At 40.1% G+C, this 27984-nt stretch overlaps 1 protein-coding gene across 3 annotated transcripts in view; it reads left to right on the plus strand.

Annotated features, from left to right (window-relative positions):
* Positions 1-251: 251 nt before the first annotated feature.
* UVRAG (UV radiation resistance associated) overlaps positions 252-27984 on the plus strand; it is a 287802-nt gene continuing 260069 nt past the window's right edge. The window contains exon 1 of one of the 3 annotated variants that reach the window (XM_037038443.1): positions 252-600. In XM_037038443.1, the coding sequence (XP_036894338.1) occupies positions 484-600 (117 nt within the window). In that variant the 5' untranslated portion in view covers positions 252-483. The remainder of the gene's footprint in view (positions 601-27984) is intronic. The other 2 variants (XM_037038440.1, XM_037038441.1) reach the window with 2 other exon arrangements.

A 27984-nucleotide genomic window follows, 5' to 3' on the forward strand; every position in this document is an offset into this window, starting at 1 on the left:
CTGACAGCGATCTAGAGCAATGGCCTCTGTGGCTCCCCAGGAGACCCCGCCCTGTGGCAGTGAAAAAACCAATTAGACTTGGAAAAAGAAAGCAACGCCCCAGGTTTTACCGTGGTTTGACAGACGCAATTTAGGCCATCCTCGGGTTCCTCCGCCCCCATTCCATTCGGCCAGAGACGGACAGACCTTCTACCGAATAGGGCGTCTACTCTCTGTGGTTGGATCCCGCCCCTGTGGGAGCTGAACCAATGAGCAAGCCAAGTCTCAGCGGGTGGAGGGGGGGGGTTGCACTGCGGTAATATGGCTCTTCCTTAGCCCGCGGCGGCGGCGGCGGCTTCAGCGGCACCCGGAGGTGGGGTAGAGCAGTTCTGCCCCTTGGGTGGCGGGTGTTTGGGCTGCAGGGGCTCTGCGGGTCGTGGCTGAGCAATAGTTGCGGATGCCGGAGGAGCGCTGGCCCTGCCGCTTGGCGGCCCCTGGGTCAAGATGAGTGCCTTGGTGTCGATCGGGGCCCCGGTTCCCCCGCCGCCCCCAGGCCCGGCCGCCGCTCTACCTCCAGGTTCTGCAGCGCGGGCCCTGCATGTGGAGCTGCCGTCTCAGCAGGTAACCCCACGGGCTCGCGGCGCTCGGGAGGGGCCAGGAGGAAGCCCGTGAGGGGATCCCGTGGGCAGCGGGCTGTCCCCGTGCCAGCGGGGGACCCCGGGAAGTGGCTGGGAGAACTCGGAGGACTGACGAGGGCGGTCCGCAGGTCTTGTAAGGGAAGGGATCCGGTGATGGCCGAATCTCTGGGATAGCCCGGAGTCCTAAGAGAAATCCCATTTCTGGAGTTGGGCTGTGAAGAGACCTAGTGAAATTCCCTGGGGGCCCGGCCTGATGCAGCTCCTTCCCACCTTTAGGCAGCTGGGGATTCCCTTTCGGAGACCCTCCCCCTTACCCCTCTTCTGAAGGGACCGGGGAAGCCCTGATGCCCTACGGGAGTCAGGGACAGTGCTTTTTCTTTCTCAGCCTACTTGCTGAGAATCCATTTGTTACTTTTCCTACTGGAGCAGCGAGGAGTCTTTAAGATTTCTAGCTTTTACTTTTGATTTCTTAGTTGTGAACAGCTTCTCAAGAGAAATTCTCTAAGACTTTGGGTTTTCCTTCCTATTCTCTGACCCTCAAGGAACGCATTTTGGCTATTTAAGGGGCTCTTTCCTACCTCATTTCTTCAAATGAGTATATGCGGGAGGAGTAGTTGTTGTATATGTATATCCATGTCCCCATCCTTTTGCAGGAGCCTGATGGCTTCTTGGTCCCACGTTGTAGGGGGGATAATAAAGAGCACTGAGTTTGGGGATGTGACAAAATCCTCTGTATCACAGATGTATCCGTAGATTACTTCTTCCCTTTTTCTTTCCCTTGCCCCACTTCTATTCCCCAAGAGGAGACTTTGCAGGAACATTAGCTTTAAAGAGACTTAAAGAACCTTTCGTCCTCTTCATTCCTCACAACTCTTATGAGATAGCTATTTTTATTAACTCCATGTTGTGCTTTGGGAAACTGAGGCTTAATGATGCAAAATAACTAATTCAAAGCCTTGCAGTTATTAAGTGATGAGGTTGGGTTTCAGAATGCAGCGTCTGACTCTGTAGCCCATGCACCTGGCTGTATACTTGAGATTTGAGCAACTACCTTCACATAGGACAGAGCATGTTCCTTCATACACTTTCTCCAGCTTTCGATTTGTCAGAGTACCGGAGAGAAGGAAAGGTTTTTTAAAGGGGAAAGCAGACGTTCCAGACAGAGGGTAGATGGGAAATGGGGTGGATTTGAATGTGGGAAAGTGTGTGGGGTGTTGCTAAAGGGAAGAGGGGAGTGGAGGTAATAGTTACAGTGGTGGCCAATGAGCTCAGTCGTTTGCAGAATCAAAGTGTTTGTGCATGTGTCTGGGAGGAGGATAGCATGTTCCCTGGTTTTGTGGTGCTGTGGGAAGCGAATTTGTGGAGAATGTTAGGAGTTTGTGGGGAGTGAGGTTTGGCTTGTATTTATGAGGTGCTGGGAAAGAGTAAGAGTCTTGGGGAGAGGTGAGCCTAATCTCTGGAACAAGCATGAATATGAATTATTTGGGTGTGTGAAGGGAGGTGAGGTGGATTGTGAGAGCGGACACTGGGAGAGGCAATGGTGGGTACCGGTATAAGCAGCCTGGGGAAATCCTTAGGAGTTGGGGGCCTGGAGCCGGTTAGCTTGGGTGAGCTTTGGGGAAATGTGGCCCTAGAAAAGAGAGCAGCGTCATTGGTTTCATAGAGCCTGTTCTCCGATGACAGTTCACAGCTGGGCATTGGAGGAAATAATTCAAACATACTGTCCATGGAATAAATTCAACTGCATTTCGAAGTATTTGTCAAATTCTGGGATTTGAGATGAGGGATATAGAGTGAGTTAAGTGCACAGTGAGTGCTTCCCGAGTGCTGTGTATGGTATTTACAGCTTTCTGGGGGTGTCATCTTTGAATTCTTGGAAGGCAGCCTGTAGTGTAACAAAACACTTTCACTTTTGCACTTGATACTGTTTTAGCTTTCTGGTCTAAATGCTTAACTTTTTAGGGTGTATATATATAAAACATTAAAAAATAAACATTTTTGTTAGTTATCTTTATACGGTAAACTGCACTGATTATTGGTACACAGCCTGATGAATTGTCACAAAGCGAACACAGTTATATGATTACTACCTAGATTAAGAAATACATCCCAGAAGTCTCTCTATGTTGTCTCCCATCCCTCCCTCTCCTTTTTCTCTGAAGGCATCACTGGTTTGGTTTTGAACACAAGAGATCAATTTTTACCTGCCCTTGAACTGTGTACAAATGGGATCATGCACAATGTATGACTGTGAGTGGTTGCTTTTGCTCAGTATGGTTGTGAGAGTCATAGGGTATGTGTATGTATGAAACTTTTATTATCATTAATTTATTATCTTTTTTGTTGCCTGTGGCTTTTGCAGAATTTCACAGGTTTAGATAAATTGGAAATCTTACTCATTTTCTTTCAAATAACACTTCTAAAAAATCATGTCACTTTAATAAGTACTATTTAATGTATTTAATGTGGTGTCAGTATTTCTAAACAAATAAACAAACCCTATTGATTTAGGATTTCTGTGGGAGGAGCTTTTCCCACAGGGCCCCCCTGGCCACCATGGATGAGAATAAGTCTACCAAAACATGATCTGCTTAGGGAGGAAAGGTGGCCAATCTCTCAAAGGAGAAGGGCCAGGAGCCTGTTCCTCAGTGGGCATTTATTGGGTTTAATTACATAGGAATGCAGGGAGTATACGTAAAGCTCATCAATCATTGTCAGGCAGTTATGGTCAAACAATAGATAACATTCAAAAAACTATGAGGGCTATTTAGAGTCAGGGTCAGATAGCTAAAGGGCCATAAAACTTTGGGGAACAAATTCATTTCATGCTTGGACCCTTATTTAAATTGAGGGTGTTAGCAAAGGAGGTTTCATAGGGTTTTATGCATTCTTTCTTAGGCCTGATCCCCCAGGGAACCCACCCTTTACTGCACAGGGCCATACCCACCTCCAGCATTGTTTCAGGCTTAAGTCAAGCAGGGGAAGTAAGGCAGCCAAGAGATGAGGAAGCTTCTTGCAGACAGAATGAGGACTAAGGCTATGTCAAAGCTGAGGGGTGAGGGTCCATCACCCCCTTTTTCTATAGCCTCTCAAGTCCTTCCCTGAGGGCCCCTTCACAACCATGACTGCCTTAGGTTGTCCCTCCCTTGAGGAATCTTACCTGTCATTGGCTAACCAGTCGTCAGCCCAGGGCCAAGCAGGGTAAGGTAAAAGGGGGCAGAGGCACTGCCCCCACAAGGAAGATAAGCGTTGTCTTAGTGGCATGTAGTCCCCAAGGTCTTTTGACTCAGCCTTAGCCACGAGGGATTACAGCTTCTGAGACCAGGCAGGGCGATTCCCAACAGATTTCTACTAAAGTTGACTATGTCACAGCATAGATTCAGTGGTTTCCTTGCCTACTGCTAAAGGAGGGTTTTTCCACTTTGGCACTGTTGGCATTTTGGTGGGTAGATGGATGGAGCTAAAAATCTTACAGCGCCATCCATGGCCGCTACCCACAATATACCAGTAGCACCTGCCCAGTCCTCGAAATCAAAAATGTACTCAGAGGTTGCCAGATGTTCCTTAAGGGGCAAAATTACTTTCTTCTTAAGATAGAGAGCATCCCTGCTATTACTCATTTATTCCAGTCTTCATTAAATCCCATTGTTTCTAATGGCTGCAATATTTAAAATAGTAATTTATAATAGATTAGTTCCAGAAGTATTGGATCACCCTCATCTGCCTCCAAAAAAAGATTTGTTTTTGCTTATAGAAAGTTCACAAAACTTTCAATGTTGGGAACAGTGTATATGATGTAACTCATTTCTGTCTAATTTTAATCTACTTGTCTTTAAAAAAACCAGTTAAGACTACATGCATACCTCTTGAACTTTTATTACATGTATGGGTACTAACTACAGTCCATAATAGCTATTTGACTCTGTCAAATGGAACTACTACTTAGTCTTTGCCTCCTTTTGCTTCTGTATGTTTTTTCTTTAACTGTAATTTCAATATGAACTAGTCACACATTTTGAAGACTTGTTTTTGCTTTGTAATTTTTGGTTGAGGTTTGTAATTACATAATGACTATGAGTTCATCTGAAGAATAACTTCCTTTACACCCTTAGATGTAAGAGTCTTGAAATAAAAAGTGTACTTTTTGATAGTGACATTTAATTTTCCTTCAAAGTTTAATTAAGAGTATTTCCTTCCCACAGACTTCCTCATGTGAGTATGATTTAACTGTGTTTCTCAGATCTTCAGAGCGGGTCTGGTGGGGGGCTTTCTAGTGGTTGTTCAGTCACCTTTTGGGGGGATGTCACACACTTATTTAAGATTTGGTAAAAGCTGTAGACTCTACACTTTCATACATAAACACAGTTTTGCATGCCAGTTTGGTTCCTTGAAGTATAAATAGAAGAGGTCAGATTAAATTTGCCTAACTCAGTTTAATCCTTTTCTATTTCAAATTTTAAAAATTTAGCAATTTAGTGTTGTTCTTCTTAGTTGTCCATGTCCACATACATACACCTACAGCATGTTGCATAGTTATGTTTGATTATGTTTAACGAACCACCCATTGGTAGACGTTTAGACTAGTTCTAGTTTTCTGTGTTACATTGTTGCAATGAGGATTTGTATATAATTTCTGTAGGACAAATTTTGAGTACTGAAATAATTCAGTTAAAGGAGCTATACGTATTATTACCATTTTATTATTATATAATTACTTTAGTTTTAGAAAATGTTAACAAAGCATTTGCCAAAAAGGACATGCCTATTACTTTGCTACCAAATTATGACAGGACCTATATCTACTTTTTGTCAGATTTGGGGGTCATAAGTTTTCTCAGTGTTTTCCAATCTGATTTTATGTATACACGTTTTGTATATATATTTGACCTACATATTTATATACATACAGATACAGGGGTGGGCAAATGTAGGTTTACAGTTGTGTAGAAGATAATACAGTAATTAGCCCTGGCTGGTGTGGCTCAGTGCATTGAGCACTGGCCTGTGAACCAAAGGGTTGCTGATTCGATCAATCCCCAGTCAGGGGACCTGCCTGGGTCGTGGGGCCAGGTCCCCAGTAGGCAGTGTGCGTGAGGGAACCATGCATTGATGTTTCTCTCCCTCTCTTTCTCCTTCCCTTCCCCTCTCTAAAAGTAATAAATGAAATCTTAAAAAAAGAAAATAATTCTATAATCAATAAATAATAATATAAAAAGAAACTTTTACATTCACAAATGTAAATATACTTTTGCCCATCCCTTTATTGTTTTTTAAATGAGCATTTCTTTAATTACTAGTTATACTTTAATAGCTTTATTTTTATATGCCAAGTGCTATGTTAATTACATGATCTAATCCTTACAGAACCCTGTGAGTTTTAGTATCTTTACACAGATTTGTGTAGTATTCCTTTTATGAATTGCTTGTTCATATCTTTGGCATTGATTTTTCCGATTGCTTACTTATGTTTTTCATTGATTGAAGAGCATTTCTTGTCCTTTTTTTGGAAGGGGGGTGATATATTCGAGCCTTTATCTTCCTTGACCTTTTTTGCAAGTAAGTATCTGCATTGTTATTATTATCTTCTTTGTCCGTCATCACTCCTGCACTTACTTTGATAACTTTAACGCACTACCCCACCCATTCTTTGGGAAATTGCTTTCCCTTCTCCATGTGGTCTTTTTTTTTTAAATTAATATATATAATTGACATTAATTTCAGGTATACAATGTTATGATTTGATGTTTTATTTGTGGCAGTTTTAAATAGACTTTACTTTTTAGAACAGTTTTAGGTTTGTGGAAAAATTGTGCAGAAAGATCCCATACATCCTACACCCAATTTCCTTGATTTTTAATATTTTTCATTGGTATGGTACTGATTTACAATGAATAAGCCAGTATTAATATATTCTTCTTCTTCTTCAGATTTCCTTAATTTAAATAACTGTGATAATGTACATAACATAAACATCACTATTTTAGTTATTTTAAGTGTACAAGTCAGTGACATTAAGTACATTCTCAGTGTTGCGCCACCATCACCACGGGCCACTTTCGTTCCAAACAGAAACTGCACCTGTTAAATAACTCCCCATTCTTTTCTCCCTTCAGTCCTGGTAATTCTGTTCTCTGTCTCTGAACTGACTTGTTCTTGATGCTTCACATAAGCAGAATCATACAATATTTGTTTTTTGTGTCTGGCTTATTTTATTCAGTACGGTGTTTTCCGTGTTCATGTATCAGAAGTTCATTGCTTTTGTGGCAGTAGTTTGGTGTGTGCTTTTGCTACATTCTGTTTGAACATTCGTCTGTTGATGAATCTTGAGTGTTTATCGAATGAACTTGTTCTGGAAATCCTAAACACCACACTATACGTATTTTTTTATCTCCTTAGCCCCCTCTTGTTTGTGACAGCTCTTCAGACTTTCTTTGTTTTTCATGACTTTGCCAGTTTTGAGCCCTAGTTAAGTATTTTGTAGAATACCCCCTTTATTGGAATTCGTCTTTTTTTCCCTTCATAATCAGAATGGAGTTATGGGTTTTGGGGAGGAAGGCCAGGGAGGTAAAGTGCTATTTTCATCATATTCTTCATATCAAATGTACATACTGTTGGCATGACACATCACTGTTGGTGTTAACCATCTTCATCCCTGGCTGAAGTAGTGTTTGTAAGGTTCTCTGTTTTAAGGTTACTCTCTCCTGATCACCTGTCCACACTGTCCTTTTTGGAAGTGTCAATCGTAGGTTGTAGGTGCCAGGTCATTGTCAACAGGAATCCCCAGTTTGCGGTGCAGTGAAGAAGGAAAGTTGATTCAATGCAAAGCAGTTTAATCATGGTACAGCTTGGCTGTGAGGCAGCCCTAGGGTGAAGTGGCCCTGGGGCCAGACGGACCTGGGTGCTGGCTCCTCTCAGGCTAGACAGCTGTGTTCTTTGCTGGTCTGTTCTGCCCTGCGCTGGTCTCTTTTGGTCTGCCCTGGCCTTTCTGCTGTTGTATGGTATGGTGTCATATGGTATGGTATGATACGGTATGGTCTGCTCCAGTGAAAGACATCTTAGGTGTTTCCACTCTACCCAGCCTGGGAAATGTCAGTCTGGTGGAAAGGCAGAGTATGCTCCTAAGTGCTACTGGGAAGCTGGTTTATATAGACAGAAGTCCCTGCCCCTGGTCCCTGATTGGTCTGTCCTCATGCAAATAAGGACTGCAAATCCTTACAATTTGATTATCCAAAAGGCACTGTCCTGATTGGCTGGCAAAGCAGCCCACGGGGGAAGTATAGCTGTGTAGTTCTGATTGGATGGAGAAAGCCTCTGTCCTCCTGGTTGATACGGGATTCCAGAAACTCCTTAATAAATGGGCAGGCTCAGATGGCAGAAGCATGAGAAACATAGTGCCAGGCAGGCAGTTCAGCGCAGAGGCAGGTAGTTCAGTGAAGGCTTCTTGAAGTGCAGTTCGCTTGAGAGGCCCCTATGTAGAAATGGCTGGGCTCTGTTTTTGTTTATTTTGATTTCAGCCCAGTTAGCCACCTGGAGCCCTTCTTAGCAGGTATCTTCTTCAGGGTCACAGAAGGAAGTCACTGTGTACAGTGGGAAGTTATGCTCCCAGAGTGTATACATAAATTACTTGGCATTCTTCTGCATGGGAAATTTGTATCAGTAGCCACTTCCTTTTACGGGTGAGAGATCTGAGGTCTAGGTACTTTCTTAGGGTTTCACAGTGCGAATGTTGGGATACACACTGGGTGTTTGACAGCCAGTTGCTGTAGGCACCCACTCTCTGCAGGGGTGTGGTGAGCTACAGGGTTTGGAACCATCATGCTTTGTATTTTATTTCTTATAGCACTGTGCTGATTATGTAATAGGAATTCAGTATATTTTTATTATTTTATTTTATTTGTATATGGATTATTCCTTTGAAGAACTTGATAGCCTAAAGAGAGAAAAAATGGAATCGAAACATACAAGAAAAAAGGTAGAAGCACAAAAATTTTATAAAGTGTCATTTAGTTGTACATGATATGTATTTTCAGCTTAATCAGAGATCTTACTTTTGTCTATATAATATGATCATCTTTTTTTGTTTTGTTTTTAAAAGACCTGTTTTGTTGTTAAGGCCGCTGAAGGTGGAGGGGAAGCCATCATATCGGGAATGCATATCCCATGCAGCTCAGTGGCGTGCTATGCAGGTTTATTCCTTCACAAATATATATTGAGCCTCTTCCTTGTGACTGAAATAAAAAAATAATTTGTAGTTGTGTATCTATAAAATAAAATGATGGCAATTTTTGAACTGCTTTGAATCTTGTAAACAAAATTATATGAGGGAACTTCAGAAACTCAAGGAAAACATCAGCATCCTAAAATCATTATTTTTGTGTGACAAAGAGCCATCAGGAATTTAAGATTCTCTTTTGTGTTTTTTCCTGTGGAAAAGTGTATTTTCTTTTGAAAGGAAAAATTTTGTTCTTATTTAGTATTTACATCTCCACAGGGTTGCAGTTCTTAACTTTGTGGCAAAAAATTCAGAAGTGAAACTGACTGGAAATAGAGCAGGAGCAGAATTGAAAGTGTGTGGTAAAATGAAGAATTGGGTCTTTATAGTTTCCAAATGTGTACTTTGATAATATGTGTATTTTTACTTATCAGACATATTACTGCTGGGGGGAGGGGAGTTGGCAGAAAGAAATATTTGTCATTTTTAATGTACTTATATCTGCAGATACTAACTAGGGGGGTTTTAGGAAAACTAAAGACATTATGTTAAGAGGGGGGACATTTTAGCTTGCGTACGTACGTTACTTTTGGTTTAATGACATCAGTCATGTTGTGAGCACAGTTACATCTTTTTAGTGCATTGTATTTTAGCAGTTGCATCCTTAGATTATTCAGGCAGAGGAGCACATGGAGATTGGAAAACTCAACACTAGAGCTTTTTAAAAACATAATTTATGGTATATCTTCTTGGTTCAGTATTATATAACCCTTCAGTATTATATATCTTCTTGGTTCAGTATTATATAACCCTTTAGGATAGAAACATGAATTTTGAATTGTTGAATTTTACAGGTGCAGAATCTGAAGCCCTCAGGTGAAACTCCTTCCCTGGCTGTAGCCGTGATCCACTTGTTTATTCGGCCCTCAAGGAGTTAGTGAGGAGTGTTCCTTTAACAGAACTGATCTGGGTGACCTGCTGCTTCTGTTAGCAGCAGAGACCTGACCAGACCCGCGGTCTCTCTTGAGCGGTTCCACTGTGCTTGGCTGAGTATTTTGAGAACTTGTTTCTTAAACTTATCTCTGTGCTTTGACTCATATGCCCACAGCTTCGGGTATTTTAAGCTGGAAGTAAAATGGGAGAAAGGCTGCATTTTAAACTTCTCTTTGCAGGCAGAACACTCAGACTTCCCTCTAGCCCTCCCCTTCTTTGTTCTCCCCCTCCCCACCCCCACCCCCCCCACCCCATCACTCTCTTACGGTGTAAACTAGAGTGAAACTTTGGAATGTCCCTCTGCAGTCTAAGTGATCCGTCTTCCTGTTTTGTCTCTGGGTACTTACCATGCCTGTCCGTTTTTGAATATTCCATTTAAGAAGTCCTATTTCTTCAACTGTTCACATTTGTGAAACAGAAATTTAAATCACCATCTGGTGATTGTGGGTTTTTTGATGTCAGGAGTTTTATTCTGTGTAATATTTGACAGTGATTGCCATCAACCTCATTTACTGTACTTTTGTTAGGCATTGAAAACTCCAGCCGAGTGTGTTTGTTAGTTAAGAGGCTGAGATGGATAGTGCCAAAGCTAAGCATTGGCACCCAGCACTTCAGAGTCTTGGTCCGTTTCTTTTTCCATAGCAGTACCTGGCACTTTTTCCCACCATGGTTTGTAGGAGGTTGTAAAAGATGCAGTCAGACTTTTTTGAAAATAGGAAAATCAGGAGGTTGAAACTGGCAGCTACCTTTGGCTTTTGTTGGTGGAGTCCTGAGTAAGAAAAAAGATACAAAGAAGTAAAAATGGAAATCAGACCTTTGTGCTCCGTTATTTCCAGGAAAAATTTGGTGTTCTTTAATATGACTTTCGTTTTTTGACCTATGAGTAATTCATATGTCTATGTTAGCCAGATTTTGAGTCCAGAAGTAGAAGAAATTGATGGAGTGAACATTTACTCACCAGATATTTATAACGTACGTTCTTTGAATTATGTTAGGCCCAGAATTAGAAACTGTATGTCTTGTTTCTTCCAATCTGCTTATGTCTTTCAGAGAATATGAATTATTTCCCATCACAATTGCAGTCATTTGGTGTAATACAGGAAAACCGAACTTTTTAAAAATGCAGAATGAAAATAACTTTAACATTAAGAAAAATTTTTTTTTAAAACTTGGTCTACCTTAATGAATAGAGTGTCATTGAGAAAACTGGTACTGCTGTCAGAAGTCCCAAGTCATGTGCCCAATGCTTTGAAAGGCTAAAACTCAAAACTTCAGAATTTGGAATAAGGAAAGGTTTGTTAATTAAGAAGGCACCAACTGAAAATATGGGAGACCTAATTCTCAAATTCATCTCTGGAAAGTACAGAGTTCAGGCTTCTTTTGTGCCAAGGCAAGGGGAAATGGGAGGGGCAAGAGGTGATTGACCACTGCACACGCTGGGGGGTGGGTAGCCAGCAGGGGTTGAAGGAAGATTCTGCTAGTTGCTATGAGTCTAGGTGTGAGATTTCTGCACATTTTTGAAAAACAATACATAGTTCCCTTATCTTCTCAAGCCACAACTAGAATTTCTCTAATGATTAATGTGTCTATATGCAAGACTAAGCAGAAGCTATTAGGCTGAAGGCCTTGGGAACAAAGCAGGCTTGAACAAGATGGAGTCCGAGAGACTGAGCATTTTACTGTTCCACTGCTTTCATCCACTAAAACATTAATGTCTAGGTGTATATGAGAAACACCAATATGAAGAAGACTTTCTCGAAGTCTTCTCCTGAAATAGATCACGGAGCAAGGTAGGCAGGTGGGTTATGGGTGGGGTGCCCATTATAAGTCTAGGATATTTTACAGGACTATACTCACTACAGGATAGAATTGGTCGCATTATACAATTGTATATATATACCCTTGGCTGGTGTGGCTCAGTGGACTGAGTGTTGGCCTTCAAACCAAAGAGTTGCTGGTTTGATTCCCTAGACTTATAGGGAATGTGCCCTTACAGTCAGGGCATATGCCTGGGTTGCAGGCCAGGTTTCCCAGTATATGCAAGAGGCAACCACACATTGATGTTTCTTCTTCTTTCTTCCTTCCTTCCTTCCCCTTTCTAAAAATAAAATAAATAAAAAATTGTATATCATAGGTATTTCAGGTTCGTTTTCATGAATTGACTTGATGGAATTTATTCTATGTGGAAGGTATCGAAGATATACATAAAAATGTAGAACAGATGTCCAGGTGCTCTGGAGTGACTGTTTTACTTTGGATATGTATATCTTTCTATCAAAAACCAACAGGCTGATTATTAGATGGGACAATAAAATTGCAGAATTTCTTAATTGCACATTAGTTGCATTTTTGATATGCAATCTCAGCCATCTGAAGATCGTCTTGGTGTGGCATAGTGGGTGGGGGACAGGATGATCAGGAATTTGTCTCCAAAAGTGGAGATTGTGAATCTGAGTAATGAAGGATTAGGTGTTTGCATACTTAATTGTACGCATTCATTTTACTCCAACTTTGTGGTTGCTATTTGCTGCCAGGTTTTCCTCCAGGCAAAATTCATGGTTCATTGTCACACACCGTTACAGAAATATCCTTTAAAAATGATTCATGAACAAATTTCTACTTCTACCCTTTTATCTTTTGCTGAAGTAGATACTTTTGCTTTATCTTTTATCTTTTGCCTTGTGTCTTTTTAAAATTATATTTTATTGTTTATACTATTACAAATATCCCAGTTTCCCCCCCCCGTCCCTTTCTAACCATATGTCCATGGATCCCGCATATATGTATTTTGGCTACTCTGTTCCCTATGCTATATTTTATATCCCCATGACTATTATTCTGTAACTACCTATTTGTACTTCTTAATCCCTTCACCTTTTTCACCCATTTCTTAACCCCCTCCCATCTGGCAACCGTCAAAACGTTTTCTGTATCTGTGATTCTGTTTCTGTTCTGCTTGTTTGTTATTTTGTTTTTTTAGATTCAATTGTTGTAGATAGGTATTTATTACCATTTTATTGTTCAGAGTTTTGATCTTAAAGAAGATCCTTTGACATTTCATATAATACTGGTTTGGTGGTGATGAACTCCTTTAGCTTTTTCTTTTTTAAAAAATAATTTTATTTATTTATTAGGTTTTATTTATCTTTAGAAGGGAAGGGAAAGAGAGAGGGAGAGAAATATCAATGTATGGTTGCTTCTTGTGTGTCTCCTGCTGGGAACTGGCCCCTGCTGGAAACTGGCTTGCAACCCAGGCATGTGCCCTGACTGGGAATCGAACCGCGATCCTTTGGTACCTTTGATACCTTTCAAACTGTGGCCCCGGTGCTGGAGCTCAGAGTGAGTTAGTCCCAGTATATCTGTGCATGGGCCTGTTAAGAGGAAGTGCCTGGGATTCCAACAGTTTTTATCTTCCACAGCCTCAATCTTTGCCGGTTTTTACAGCTAGAAGTTAGCAGGACTTATCTTCCTGGCATTGGAACCCTGGGCTGGGGGGCCTGGTGTGGGGCTGGAACCTCTTACTCCTGAGATATTCCACCCAAATTTTTGTCCACCACATGTGGATTTGGGACCAGCCCATTCTGTGTCTTCACCCTTCCTACCAGTCCTGCTGTGGTCCTTATTTAATTCCAGTTGTATAACTTCCACTCAGCTCAATTTACGACCGTTCTGAATGATAATTGTTCAGTGGGTTAGTTGTAATTTTGATGTGGTTTTGGGAAGAGGTGAGCTGTTTTTACCTATGCCACCACCTTGACTGAAGTCCTGCCTTGTGTTTAGTAGCGAATCTCTTTAAAACCATTCTCATAGTATTTTTAGCCACAGTCCTTAGAATCATCTCCTCCATGTAACAGGTGAGAAAATCAAGGCCCAGAAAGGAACATGGAGTTCATACCCAACTATTCTGGTTCTAAATTCAGACTTTCCCTACCATTGTACTCTGTTTGCTTGTTGGCTTTAAAATTTTCCAGTTTTCCAGCTTCATCTTTGCCTCTAACTTCACAAACAGACTGAAGGTAGGTAGATAGATTTTGAAGGTATAGGTAAACCGACACAATGGCTGAGGAAACTTGAATGTGACCAATAATAATAGCACTGTTATTGAACTCTCCTATGTGCCAGCACTGTGAGCACTCTGCACTTACTTCGTTTACTCCTCATCACCGCTCTCTGAGGCAGAAACTGCTATTAGCTCCGTTCTGCAGACGAGGTACCTGAAACTTGGAGTGGTTAAATACATTCCCAATTGAAGTAGCAGAGCTAGAACTCAGTGTTCGGGTAACTGGAATGAATATCTGATTTTGAACTGAAGCACCCTTTGTTTTTCAGGTTGATTTAATTGAACTCAGTTTGTACAAGGCATTCTCTAGAACTGTTTACCCTTGTGATGTAGTGGACAGACTGCTGCCCAGGAGTTAGTGTTCGTGCGGTGGGTGGCTTATTCTGTCTGCTCATCTATTCCTCTTCTGCCTGAGCATCTATGAAAGTCTTCCCTTATTATTTGTGGAAATGGGGCAGAGGCCAGGACTTTTACTTTTACTTTAATTTCTGTGGAAAGATAGTCAAAGGCATTTAGACTTCTGTTTTATTGCGTAGTTCCTGGCACACCATGGGTACTAAAGAAATACTGAATTATCTTGGTTCGTTAGGGTGCAGTGTAGAGGAGAGAATGACAAAGCTATGAGAACGTTTGTGAATGGTGACAGCTTGTTGGGACAGAGTGGGGTAAAAGATCATACTGGAAAGTGTAGTTTAGGGCCTTTGGATTTATTTAGTAAAGCTTGGTTATAAAGAGAGGACCTTCTGCGATAAAGGCAACATGGCTTAGTTCTAAGGCAAAGAGAAGGAAATAATGGGAAAGAAATAATGAAAGTGAAGACATGAAGATTCTGGGTTAGATTTGCCAAGCTGTAGTTTGCTAGTGTTGGTGGGTTTCAAACATAGATTCTGCCTGAAATCAGTAGGTTAACATTTAATGCCTTAAGCTGTTGTTTGCAGAAAAGGAAGTTGATACTTCCGTAAGAGAAGGAAGCTGGTTTTTCATAGTACGAAGAGCAGAGGCTTTAGGGCAATGAATGAAGGATGTGGAAGAGAGGAAACCTGCCGGAGATACTGTGAAGAAAGAATTGGTGAGCTGGATGGCTGATTAGGAAAGGAGGTGGGGTCTGGACATCTGCCAGGCAAAGGTGTCTCAAAGGTTTTGAAGCAAGGTAACTGGGAAGCAAAAACCTAGTGTACATACACACATCCCAGGAGCTAAAGCCTGGGTCCAAATCTTGATTTTGCTACATATTAACAGTGTGAACATGGATAAATCCCTGTATTTAGGGCTTCAACCTAAGTATCTTTAAAAAATGAGTAAAATGCTTTAGCTTATTAAACTTAAAATGTACATGCAAATTACCCAGGGGTATTATTGAAATATAGATTCTGATTCAGTAGGTCTGTGGTGGGACCTGAGATTAAAGTCCTTTACAGTTTTTAAAAACATTTTTAAAAAACTTTTAGACAGGCCCTGGCTGGTGTAGCTCAGTGGATTGAGCGTGGGCCTGCGACCCAGAGGATCGTGGTTCGATTCCCAGTCAGGGCACATGCCTGGGTTGCAGTCCAATTCCCTGCAGGCCAACTCCCAGCAGGGGACACATGAAAGGCAACCATACATTGATGTTTCTCTCCCTCTCCTTCTCCTCTAAAGATAAATAAATAAATAAAATCTTTTAAAAAAAAAACTTTTAGACAGAGAGGAAGGGTAGGAGAAAGAGAAAGAAACATCAATGTGTGGATGCTTCTCACATGCTCCTTACTAGGGACCTGGCTCACAACTCAGTCATGTGCCCTGACTGGGAATCGAACTAGCAACCCTTTGATTCACAGGCTGGAGCTCAATCCACTGAGCCACACCAGCCGGGGCTAAAGTCTTTACAAATTTTCAGACAGCTTTTTAATAATCATTTTATATGGTTATTCTATTATAATTGTCCCAATTTTTCCCTCTTTGCCTTTCTCCCCCAGCCCCACACCCCACTCCCACAGTCAATTTCCATACTGTTGTCCATGTCTATGGGTCATTCATACATGTTCCTTGACTAGTCCCTTCCTCTTCTTTCCACTATTATTCCCCTTCCTTCTCCCCTCTGCTATATCTGGTCATTGTCAGTCTGTTTCATATTTCCATGCTTGTGGTTCTATTTTGTTTGTTAGTTTATTTTGTTCATTAGATTCTTCTTATAGGTGGGATCATATGGTATTTGTCTTTCACCAATTGGCTTATTTTACTTAACATAATATTCTCCAGTTCCATCCATGCTGTCACGAATGGTAGAAGTTCCTTCTTTCTTTCTTTCTTTCTTTCTTTCTTTCTTTCTTTCTTTCTTTCTTTCTTTCTTTCTGCTGTACAGTATTCCACTGTGTAAATGTACCACAGTTTTTTTATCCATTCATTTACCAATGGGCACTTAGGCTGTTTCCAACACTTGGCTATTGTAAATAGCACTGTTAGGAACATAGGCATGCATAGGTTCTTTTGAATTGGTGATTAGGGATTCTTAGGGCATATCCCCAGCAGGGGAATCACTGGGTCAACAGGCAGTTCCATTTTTATATTTTTGAGGAAATTTCATACTGCTTTCCACAGTTGCTGTCCCAGTCTGCATTCCCACCAACTGTGCACTAGGATTCCCTTTTCTCTGCTTCCTCGTCAGCACTTATTGTTTGTTGATTTATTTATGATGGCCATGCTAACAGGTGTGAGGTGATATCTCACTGTGGTTTTAATTTGAATCTCTATGAGGCTAGTGATGTGGAATACCTTTTCACTTGTCTATGGGCCATCTGTATGTCCTCCTGGGAGAAGTGTCTATTCAGGTCCTTTGTCCATTTTTTAATTGGATTATTTGTCTTCCTGGTGTTGAGCTGAGCTGTGTGAGCTCTTTACATATTTTGGAGATTAAATTCTTGTCTGAGGTATCATTGGCAAATATGTTCTCCTATGTGGTTGGTTCCCTTTTCATTTTGATGATGGTTTCATTAGCCATGAAGAAGCTTTTTCATGTGATGTAGTCCCATTTTTCCCTTTTATTTCCTTTGCCCTAGGAGATATATTGGCAAAAATATTGGTATGTGGGATATGTGAAATTTTCCTGCCTGTGTTTTTCAATTGGACTTTTATGGTGTCACGACTTATATTTAAGTCTTTTATTTGTTTTGAGTTTGTTTTGTTGTATGCTACAAATTGGTGGTCTAGTTTCGTGTTTTTGCATGTACCAGTCTATTTCTCCCAGCACCAGTTATTGAAGAGGCTGTTTTTACTCCATTGCATACCCATGCCCCCTTTGTCACATATTAATTAACCGTAGAATCTTGGGCTTATTTCTGGATTCTGGATTCTCTTTCATTGATCTCTATGTCTGGTACTCTGTGCCAGTACCAGACTGTTTTGATTACAGTGGCCATGTAGTATAGTTTGAAATTGGGTATTGTGATCCCTCTTACTTTGTTCTTCTTTCTCAAGATTGCTGATGCTATTTGGGGTCTTTTTTGGTTCCATATAAAGTTTTGAAATATTTGTTATATATGTGTTAAATATGCCATTGGTATTTTAATAGGAAATGCACTGAATCATTGAATCAGTAGACTGCTTTGGGTAATATGGACATTTTAATGATGTTAATTCTTCCAATCCATGAACATGGTATGTGCTCCCATTAATTTGTATTTTCCTTAATTTCTCTCTCCAGTGTTCTGTAGTTTTCTGAGTATGGGTCATTTACCTCCTTGGTTAAATTTATTCCTATGTACTTTATTTTTCTCGTTGCTATAGTAAATGGGATTTTCTTCCTAGTTTCTCTTTCTGATATTTCACTGTTGGTGTACAAAAATGCCATTGATTTCTGAGTTCTGACTTTGTATCCCACACTTCTGCCAAATTCACTTATTAGGTTGAGTCCTTTTTTGGTGGAGACTATAGGTTCTTCTATGTATATTATCATGCCTTCTGAGAATAATGACAGTTTTACTTCCTCCTTTCCAATGTGGATGCCTTTTATTTCTTGTCTGATTGCTATGGCTAGAACTTCCAGTACTGTGTTGAATAAGAGTGGTGAAAGCGAACATATTTGTCTTGTTCCTGAACTTATGAAAAAATCTTTTATTTTTTTGCCTGTTGAGTATACTATTGGCTGTAGGTTTTTTATGTATGGCTTTTATTATGTTGAGGTATGCTCCCTCTAATTCCACTTTGCTCAGTATTTTTATCACAAATGGGTCTGAATTTTATAAAATGCTTTTCAGCATGTATTGATATGATCATGTGATTTTTGTCCTTAATTTTGTATTGTGTTTATTGATTTGTAAATATTGTACTATCCTTGCATCCCTGGGATGAATCCCACTCGATCATGGTGTATGATATTTTTAATGCATTGTTGGATACATTTTGCCAATATTTTGTTGAGGATTTTAGCATCTATGTTCATCAAAGATACTGACCATGCATTTGAAAAGAATGTGTATTTTGCTTCTTTGGGATGACAGGTTCGTTACATATCAATTAAGTCCATTTGATCTAGAGTGTTGTTCAGTGCCAGAATATCCTTGTTGATTCTTTGTTTAGAAGATCTATCCATTGTTGACAGTGGGTGTTAAAATCCCCTAGGATAACTGTGTTGTTGTCAATATTTTTCTTGAAGTCCTCCAAGATTTTCTTTACATATTAGGTGCTCCTGTGTTGGGTGTGTATATGTTTACAAGGGTTATATCCTCCTTTTGGATTACTCCCTTAAGTATCCTGTAGTCATTCCTTGTCTCTTTTTATGGCCTTTGTTTTGAAGTCTATTTTGTCTGATATAAGTATTGATATTACAATTTTGTTTTTATGTCTATTTGCTTGGAATATTTTTTCCATCCCTTCACTTTCAGCCTATGTAGATCTTTTGTCCTGAAGTGGGTCTCTTGTAGGCAGCATATATGTGGGTCATTGTTTTCTTATCTGTTCAGCTACTCTGTTTTTCGATTGGAGCATTTTATCCGTTTACATTTAAGGTTATTATTGATAGGTACTTATTCATTCCCATTTTTTCTGTACCTGTGTCTCTCCTGTATTTCTTCTTGTTTTTATAGCAGTCCCTTTAGCATTTCTTGCAGTGCTGGCTTGGTGGAGTACTTTTTAAGCCTTCTTTTGTCTGGGAAGCTCTTTATATTTGCCTTCTACTTTAAATGAGAGCCTTGCTGGATAGTTAGTTTTGGTTGTGGGTCCTTGCTTTTCATTACCTGAAATATTTTCATTTCATTCCCTTCTGGCTGTAGTGTTTCTGTTGAGAAATCAGCTGGTGGCCTCATCAGAGCTCTCTTGTATGTTTTTCCCTTGCTGCCTATGGGATTCTCTCTTTGTCTTTAAAATTTGCCATTTTAATCAAGATGTGTCTTGGAGTAGGCCTCTTTGGGTTCATCTGATTGGGACCCTCCATACTTCCTGAACTTGTGTGACTCTTTTCCTTGCCTAGTTATGGAAGTGTTCTGTCATTATTTTTTCAAAGAGGTTTTCTATTCCTTTCATCTTTTCTTTTCCTCCTGATATTCTTACAATGTGAATGTTGTTATATTTCATATTGTCCCGAAGCTCCCTTAAACTATCCTCTTTCTTTTTTGAGTCTTTTCTCATTTTGTTGCTCTGACTGAGTATTTCTTTCTATCTTGTCTTCCAGCTCATTGATTCAGTCCTCTGTTTCATCTAGCCTGAGATTAATTCCTTCTAGTGTATTTTCCATTTCAGATATTGTATTCTTCATTTCTTCCTGGTTACTATTCAAAGTTTGTACTTCCTTTTTCACTCTGCTGTAGTTCCCACTACATTCCTTGTAGCTCTCATAAAGTTCCATGCAGTTCTCACTGAGTTCCTTGAACATCCTTGTAACCAGTATTTTGAATTCCGTGTCTGACAGATTGCTTACCTTGATTTCATGTAGTTCTTTTTTCTGGGGATTTCTTCTTTCCTTTTGATTTGGGGTTATTTCTTTGTCTCCCTGTTTTATGCGACTCTTGTTTGTTTCTGCATCTCAGGTTGCTCTGCATTCCCTGCCTGTCTTCATGGGTTGGCCTTCTGCGGTTGGACTACTGTGGGGCTCAGTGGTGCAGTCTCTTTGGTCCCCTGATCTGGATGCTGTAGGGTTGCCCTTTATTCAGTTTATGTGGGCTCTTTGGTTGTGCTTGGGCTTCGACTGTTGATGGCTCATTCATTGGTGGGTTCTCCCATCCATATGGCTGACCAGGAGTCACAACCCCTGCCACGTCTTGTACATGCCTGTTTTGAAGCGTCTTCTGTACTCCTTGGCTTCCAAACTTCCTATCAGCTAAGATTACGTTGAATATCCCCTTCATTTGTTGGAAGATCAGCCTAGTATCTGAGTTGGGGGCAAGAGCAAGTGGACTCGTCTTTCACCTATTTGGCTGCCATCTTCTCTCTCAGACAGCTTTTATATTCATTATTTCATTTGACCCTTAAAATAACCCACAGAATAGGCATGTAGGAAGTATGCAGGAAACATCTCCATTTTATGGAAGGGGAAACAGGCTCAGAGAGAGTTAAGTGATTTGCCCCCTAGTGATAGAGCCACCCTAGAGTTCAAGATGTTGACAATAGGTTGAGGTCTTACCACACTGTGTCACACTGCTCCTAGTGGCAGCCGTCACAGGTACCCGTGCTATGGTTGATTGCTATCTGCTTTTTAAAAATATACATTTAATTTTATTTAAAAATAATATATTAATGTGGAACATTTTCAATAGGTGTACAAAGGGATATAGCGAAGGGTCTCCACACCACTCTGTGCTCCAAATACCCATAATTCCATTTCCTGGGGAAACCAGTGTCATTAATTATATTTTATGCATCTCCAATAATTACGTAATTATATTCTTGAAAAATCAACTACAGTCCTCCGCTCTACCAGCTGAGCTATCGAAGGGACACATAATTATATTCTTTTTTTCCCTTATGAAACACAAGTGATAACATGTTAAACATGTTTTTTCTGTCTTCCAATTTATCCTCCAGGTTATCCTGTGTAATTCTGTGTCTTTCTTCTTTGGCCTTATATTTCTAAGGTAATAGTGCTCTGATAATCTCTCATCAAAATTATACTGCTGGATTTTTCTTTAACCTCAGATTGGCCTTTTTGTGTGCACAGACTCCAGTACTTTCATAAGATTCTATATTCTGAGATCAGGGAATGCCGTGTTTGTGTCCTCACCAACCCCCACAGGGTCTGTAGAGGAAATGCCAGAGAGAACCGAACAGAGTAGGAAACGAGAGGGAAGGGGTGACAGGCACGCAGCGGAAGGGGTCATATCCAGGAAACATGGAGGAAAAAGGCAGGCTTGGATCTTCCAAAGACTGCAGTGAAAAGGGTGCAGATTGAAAAAAACCCAGATCCAAAATGAATAAGTAGAAAGTTAAGAGGTAAATTTTGGAAAAGCCTGTTTTATAATTTAGAGGTGTTTAGTTAAGACAAGTAAATTCTAGGACTGATTTGAACTTTGGTGAGAGCGGAGTTAATGTCAAAATAAAGGCATAGTTCTAAATTAGTTTTGTAATTTGTGTCAGAGAAAACTCTCAATTTGGGGTAGAGGTAATAAAATATTTTATGAGAGGTTAGAGTTGATGGATTGTTTGTTTAAATTTGTAACATTGACTGTTGACACAATTAGTTTATAGCCAGTAGCACCAAGCAGGAAGAACAAAGTGTTTTTGTGTTCTTTTAATACTTTTCCCAGTGAGCCATTCAGGTGCTATCAAACGATAAGGAAAAAATAGGTGATGGATAGTGCTGTAATATAGAAGGGGCTTTTGTATTTTTTTTTAAAAAAAACTGACCTAATTTATCAAGTTTAAATTCTTCCTTAAAATATTTATTTATTTATTTTTAGAGAGAGAGGAAGGGAGAGAAAAAGACAGGGAAAGAAACATCAATGTGGTTGCCTCTCATAAGTGCCTTGACTGGGGACTGAACTCACAACCTACGTCTGTGCTCTGACCAGGAATCAAACCGGCGAACTTTCTCTTTGTGGGATGATGCACCGCCAACTGAGCCATACTGGTCAGGGCCAAGCTTAAATTTTTGATTCAGTAATTCAACATTTTCACCTTCTTTGAAAATGTGGAAAACTAATTTTCTCTCAGGTTTGCTTTTGTTTCTCCTCAAAAATATATATCAAAGTAGCAGTAATCTTAGTTTACTGGAAACATCTTGTGCCTTAATTCTTCCATGCCCTTTAGCTTCATCCCAGGCTGAGAATAAATAAATGCCTGGCCTGAAATGAGTTGAGAATAGGAAAGGGGGGTGGTGTCCAGAAGAAGTTTGACTACATTTCCAAACCAAAGGCTACTTTAATTTAAAAAATTATCTCAGAAATCTGTGATTATCTACATTAGGGGTTAGCAAACTGGCCAAGAGTCGCTGGTTTTTGGAACAATTGATGAGCTAAAAAAGGTTTTTACATTGTTAATGGTAAACAAACAAACAAAAACAAAGAATGTGCAGACAGGATGTGCCCCGAAAAGGTTAATGTATTTACTCTGACCCTTTATGGAACAAGTTGGCCAACTCTTGTTCTGTATCATTCAGGATGTATAGTGTTTTCCTTCCCATGAAAATTTAAGATTTCTTGTTCTTTTCTTTGTGTTCTGTATCGGCACTTTTATTGGCACTTTGTTTTTTTAATGGTTATATAGTTGTCCCTTATACGAGTGTACCACAATTTAAGAGTGGTTGTTTAGTTTTTGCTTTTATACCCAATATTGGAATAAGCATATTTGCACACATTTTTGTGACTCGGGGAATTGCTTGGTCAAATATTATATGCGATTTAAAGTTTGATTGTTATTGCTGAATTGCCCTCCCTTCGAATTTAAGCATTTTGTATTTCTCCCAGCCTTGTTTCCCGTACTCTGACGCAGATAAAATAGGTAGACTCCTCCATCAAACAGGTCTCTTCATTTTCTGTTGCTGAGTAACAAACAAAAAATTCAGTGGCTTAAAACAACATCATTATTTATTTTGCTGACAGATACTCGGTTTGTCTTGGGCCTGGTGAAAACAACTTTTCTGTGCTTTAGTTGATGTCATTTCTGGTGGCTCAGAGGCAGGGGACTGGAATGGTCGTATGTCTGGCTGTAGCGGGGATCTCAGCCAGGGCTGTGGAGAACACCTACAAAATCCTTTCCATCTGGCTGGTTGGCACCCTCACAGTAGGGTGAGGGTAACTGAATTCCCAGGAAGAGCATCCTGTGAGAGGACTAGGTGATTTTAGGATTTATCCTCAGAAGCTGCATAGCATCGTTTCTACCATAATTACAGGCCTGCCCAAATTTAAGGGGGAGGGAACATGCACCCCACTCTGTAACGGAGGAGTGACAACATCACATTGTAAGAGAGCATGTGGGCTGGGGAATATCGGTGCATTCTTTGGAAACCTCAGCCTGCCACAAGGTCGAATGTTTGTTTTGGTGTACATCTCTGTAATTACATGTGTAATTGTACACTTGACCTTGGACCAGTATGGGTTTGAATTGTGCAGGTCCACTTATGTGTGGATTTTCTTTTCAATTACTATATTGGAAAATTTTTTTGAGATTTTTTTTATTGCTGTGAAACAATCATATTGATTATACTTGGCTGCTATAATGTAACCGTATTGCTGCCTCCTTCCTCATTACAAGTGAATGAATTGATATATTTGTAAATAAATGTGAAATTCTTTTTCACATTACCTTTTCATTTTTAATGTTTAGTGTAATATATTTAACATCTGCAGTGTTTTGTATCATATAAGACCATATTGATGTAGGTACCGATGATTTATATAGTAAAAGATGTCATAAACTTACGGTATTGATAAGTACAGTACAGTGCTGTAAATGTACTTTCTCTTTATGGTTTCCTTAACACTTTGTTTTCTCTAGCTTTCTTGTAAGAATACAGTGTACAATACTTATTCAAAATATGTGTTAATTTACTCTTTATGTTATTGGTAAGGCTTTTTTGTGTAGTCAGCAGCAGGCTATTAGTATTTGAGTAGTTAAGTTTTTTGGAAGTCAAGAGTTATTCATGGGTCCTGACCAGTGTGGCTCTGTTGGTTGGGTTTCATCCTGCGAAGTGAAGTTTCACCGGTTCCGTTCTGGGTCAGGGTTCATTCCTGGGTTGCAGGTTTGTTCCCAGTTGGAGTGCATTCAAGAGGCAACCGATTGATGTTTCTCTCTCACATTGATGTTTCTCACCCTTTCTTTCTCTCTCCCTTCCCCCCTCTCTAAAAATAAATTTAAAGAATTTTTTTGAAGGAAAGCGACCATCGATTTTAGGTTCTTTAGAGGCACTAGTGTACAATCATACTGATGAGTAATTCACATTTTTTTTTTAACCGAAGCAAGTGTTTTAGGTCTACAATGCATACCACTTAAGTCTTGTCTGAGAAATTATTCCCGAAAGATCTGTTAAAAAGTTAAGGAATTTCGAGTCCTACTGGCCCTTTGCCCACTTCTAACTTTTCAGGTAGCAGTGTTGTGTTTTAAGTGTATCCTTTAATCCTCCAAACCAAAGGTGAATAGGAAGGGTTTCTTTAAAATATGGGGTATTTTTTGGTATGATTTTATTTTTTAGAGAGAAGGGAAGGAAGGGAGAAAGAGAGGGAGAGAAACGTTGATTGGTCATCTCTCCTACACACCCTGACCAGGGATTGAACCCACCACCCAGGCACGTGCCTCCACCAGAATCGAGCCCACAACCGTCTCTTCACGGGATGATGCCCAACCAACTGAGCCACATCAGTCAGTGCAGGAGGTTTTAATTTTATGTTTGTGAATGTTTTAACCTCTGTATAGAATATTTTATAAGTAGTGTTTCAAAGATTTTAAAGTTAGGTTAATTCCTACTTAAAAATTAAAGTCTATTGAGTTTTTAGATTTGGGGATGGGTGTTATTAGTGCGCAACTTGGCTTCCCGAAACTATTGCTGTCAAGTGAAATGCCAAGATCATTTTATCACTGAAAGCATGGAGCACTGGAGAAAGTTTAGAGATCACTGGTAGAGAAAACCGCATGGAATGTTATTTTAAAGAGTATTCCCAAAGTCTGTGTAACTTAATTACTCAATATTTTTACTTTCCCGAGATATTTGAGCCAATTTAGCTCACCAAAACATTTGATTTTAAATATCTTTAGATGGCCCTAGCTAGTGTTGCTCAGTGGATTGAGTGCTGACCTGTGAGTCAAGGGGTCACCGGTTTGATTCCCAGTCAGGGCACCTGCCTGGGTTGTGAGCCGGGTCCCCAGTAGTGGGGCGCGTGAGAGGCAATTGCACATTGATGTTTCTTTCCCTTTCTTTCTTCCCTCCTTCCCCTCTCTAAAAATAAATAAATAAAATCTTAAAAATATATGTTTAGATGGGCCATTTGAAGAGATAATTCTGTATTTACTTCTGCTTGGGCAAGGTCTGAGGCATTGTACTGTGCTAGGTGGTGCCACCAGGCCATGTGGTACTGCCAGCTAGACTGCGTACCCTGGGGGAGGTGAGTCTTGAGGATTTGTTGTAGTCCAGAAGCAGTGTGAGACCTCATCCCACTTTTATTTATTTATTTATTTATTTTAAATATAATTTTTATTTAATTCTTGGTCACGTACAGGTTTCTGTCTTATATTCCCAACCCTGCCCGCCCCCCGCCCCATGCTCCCCGCCTCCCTCCCCTTTCCACCCCCCACCCTTAGTTATTGTCCATGTGTCCTTTATACTTGTTCATGTGAGTCCATTCCCTTTTCCCCTGTGATTCTCTCCCCTCTCCCCTCTGGACCCTGTCAGCCTGTTCCATATTTGAGTGTCATTGGTCGTATTTTGCTTGCTTGTTTGGTTTGTTTAGATTCCTGTTAACGGTGAGATCATATGATATTTGTCTTTCACCGCCTGGCTTATTTCGCTCAGCATAATGCTTTCCAGTTCCATCCATGATGTTGCAAAGGGTAGTAGTTCCTTCTTCCTTTCTGCAGCATAGAATTCCATTGTGTAAATGTACCATAGTTTTTTGATCCAGTCATTTACCGATGGGCATCTAGGTTGCTTCCAACTCTTGGCTATCGTAAATTGTGCTGCTATGAACATCGGGGTGCATAGGTTCTTTTGGATTGGTGTTTCAGGGTTCTTAGGATATACTCCCAAGAGTGGAATTGCTGGGTCAAAAGGCACGTTCATTTTTAGTTTTCTTAGAAAATTCCATACTGTTTTCCATAGTGGTTGTACCAGTCTGCAATCCCACCAACAGTGAACTAGAGTCCCCTTTTCCCCACAACCTCTCCAGCACTTGTTGTTTGTTTCTTTGTTTATGATAGCCAATCTGACTGGTGTTAAGTGGTATCTCATTGTGGTTTTAATTTGCATCTCTCTGATAGCTAGTGATATCGAGCATCTTTTCATGTGTCTCTGGATCCTCTGTATGTCCTCCTTGGAGAAATGTCTGTTCAAGTCCTCTGCCCATTTTTTGATTGGGTTGCTTGTCTTCTTTGAGTGGAGTCGAATGAGTTCTTTGTATATTTTGGAGATTAAACCTTTGTCTGAGGTATCATTGGCAAATATGTTTTCCCATACAGTTGCTTCTCTTTTTATCTTGATACTGTTTTCCTTAGCCCACTTTTAGTTTTTAGGTCCATTTTTAGGTTTGATGTGCTCTGTTTTCTCCCACTGTGTGGTGGGTGGGTGTCAGAATTTGCTATGGGTTCCAGGCCACTCAGGACCATTGCAAGGCCTAGGTCATACAAGGACCTTCTTGACTGGGCTAACTCACTGGAGATTTATGAATTCAGTCAAACATTTATTGCCTGCCAGCTATTTGCTGGGGACTCCTCAGGATGTTAGAGATAGAGCTATAAGTACAAGAAGTCTCTTCCCGCACGGTTGGGGAAGGCAGGCGAATCTCTGGAACTGCTTGTGTTTCTGGGTAGACGTGATTACCTGCTGCTTCGCTTGAGTCTAGATCTTAAGGGGAACTGAGAACCAGAGAGAATCCTTTGGGTCACCTTGATTTCTTTACTACTTCCCTTCATAGGGTGGTCATTTGGGCAAAGGTGGATGGTATATTCTGCAACTGGTGGTAATTTTTGGAATTGCTGTTTTATATTGGACTAGGTTTGGTTGATTTAAACTCTTATTTAACTTTTTTTTTTGAGTATGTGGAACAGATGGTACTGAAGTCAAAACCACATAAACAAGTACCAGGGGAATCTTGCTTTTATCTCTGTTCCCTCCAACCTGTTCTCACCCCCATAGGTAATTATATTCTTGAGTTTCTGGTTTAGCCCTCCCATGTTGCTTTTTAATCGCATTAAATCTTGGGAGAAGGGGAACAAGGAAGGAGGTGGGAAACTGAAGAACAGAGGTGAATGGGCGGGGAGGAGAAGAATTCTGTTTAAGTAATGCTTGTGAAATGTTTTATTGGCCGTCTTTTTGTTCCACTGCCACTCCTGTTAACACTGAAAAAGGCAGTGACTTTTAAAAAATAAACTTTTTAATTTGGCGTAATTTTAGATTTACAGAAAATTAGCATTTTAACTTTAATTAAAATTAGCAATTTAAATTAGCATTTAAATTAGTATTTTAACTAATCATCATAATACCCTAGTACTTTTGAAGTAAATAAATAAGGGAGAAGTCAGAAAGTCATACAACTCAAGGTCAGTGCTTTAAGTACAGTTGGCTAATTTGTGGAGTATTTTTATTTTATTGTTTTGTAAACCTTCCTTATAAAATGCCCTGATGGTCAGTTCTATTTTACCCATGTCAGTGGAGGGAAGTGTAGAAAAAATGATAGATTGCTCGTCCACCCAGATAAGTGTTGGTACACTCCATTGCTGATTTTAGAATCCTAGAGCTTGGAGTTGGAAAGTGGCTTGGAGGTGATTGTGCTGATTTCTGCAGAATACAGGAGATGTCTTCAGCACTATCTGCATCCATTACAGATTGAGCCTCTGTCAGGCTCTGCATACTGCTTTGTAAGACAGTCAGTTCCGTATTTGTCATGAAATTATTCTCTTGAGTTGAAGGATGTTCTGCCCTCTGTAACAATAGAGTCTGAAGACCAAATTATATCTGATGGGTATACATACATATAGGCTGTATCTATACATAC

The sequence above is a fragment of the Sturnira hondurensis genome, unplaced genomic scaffold, assembly GCF_014824575.4.
Source record: "Sturnira hondurensis isolate 20B ecotype Veracruz unplaced genomic scaffold, ASM1482457v3 Scaffold0024385, whole genome shotgun sequence".
In the NCBI taxonomy this organism is placed as follows: domain Eukaryota; kingdom Metazoa; phylum Chordata; class Mammalia; order Chiroptera; family Phyllostomidae; genus Sturnira; species Sturnira hondurensis.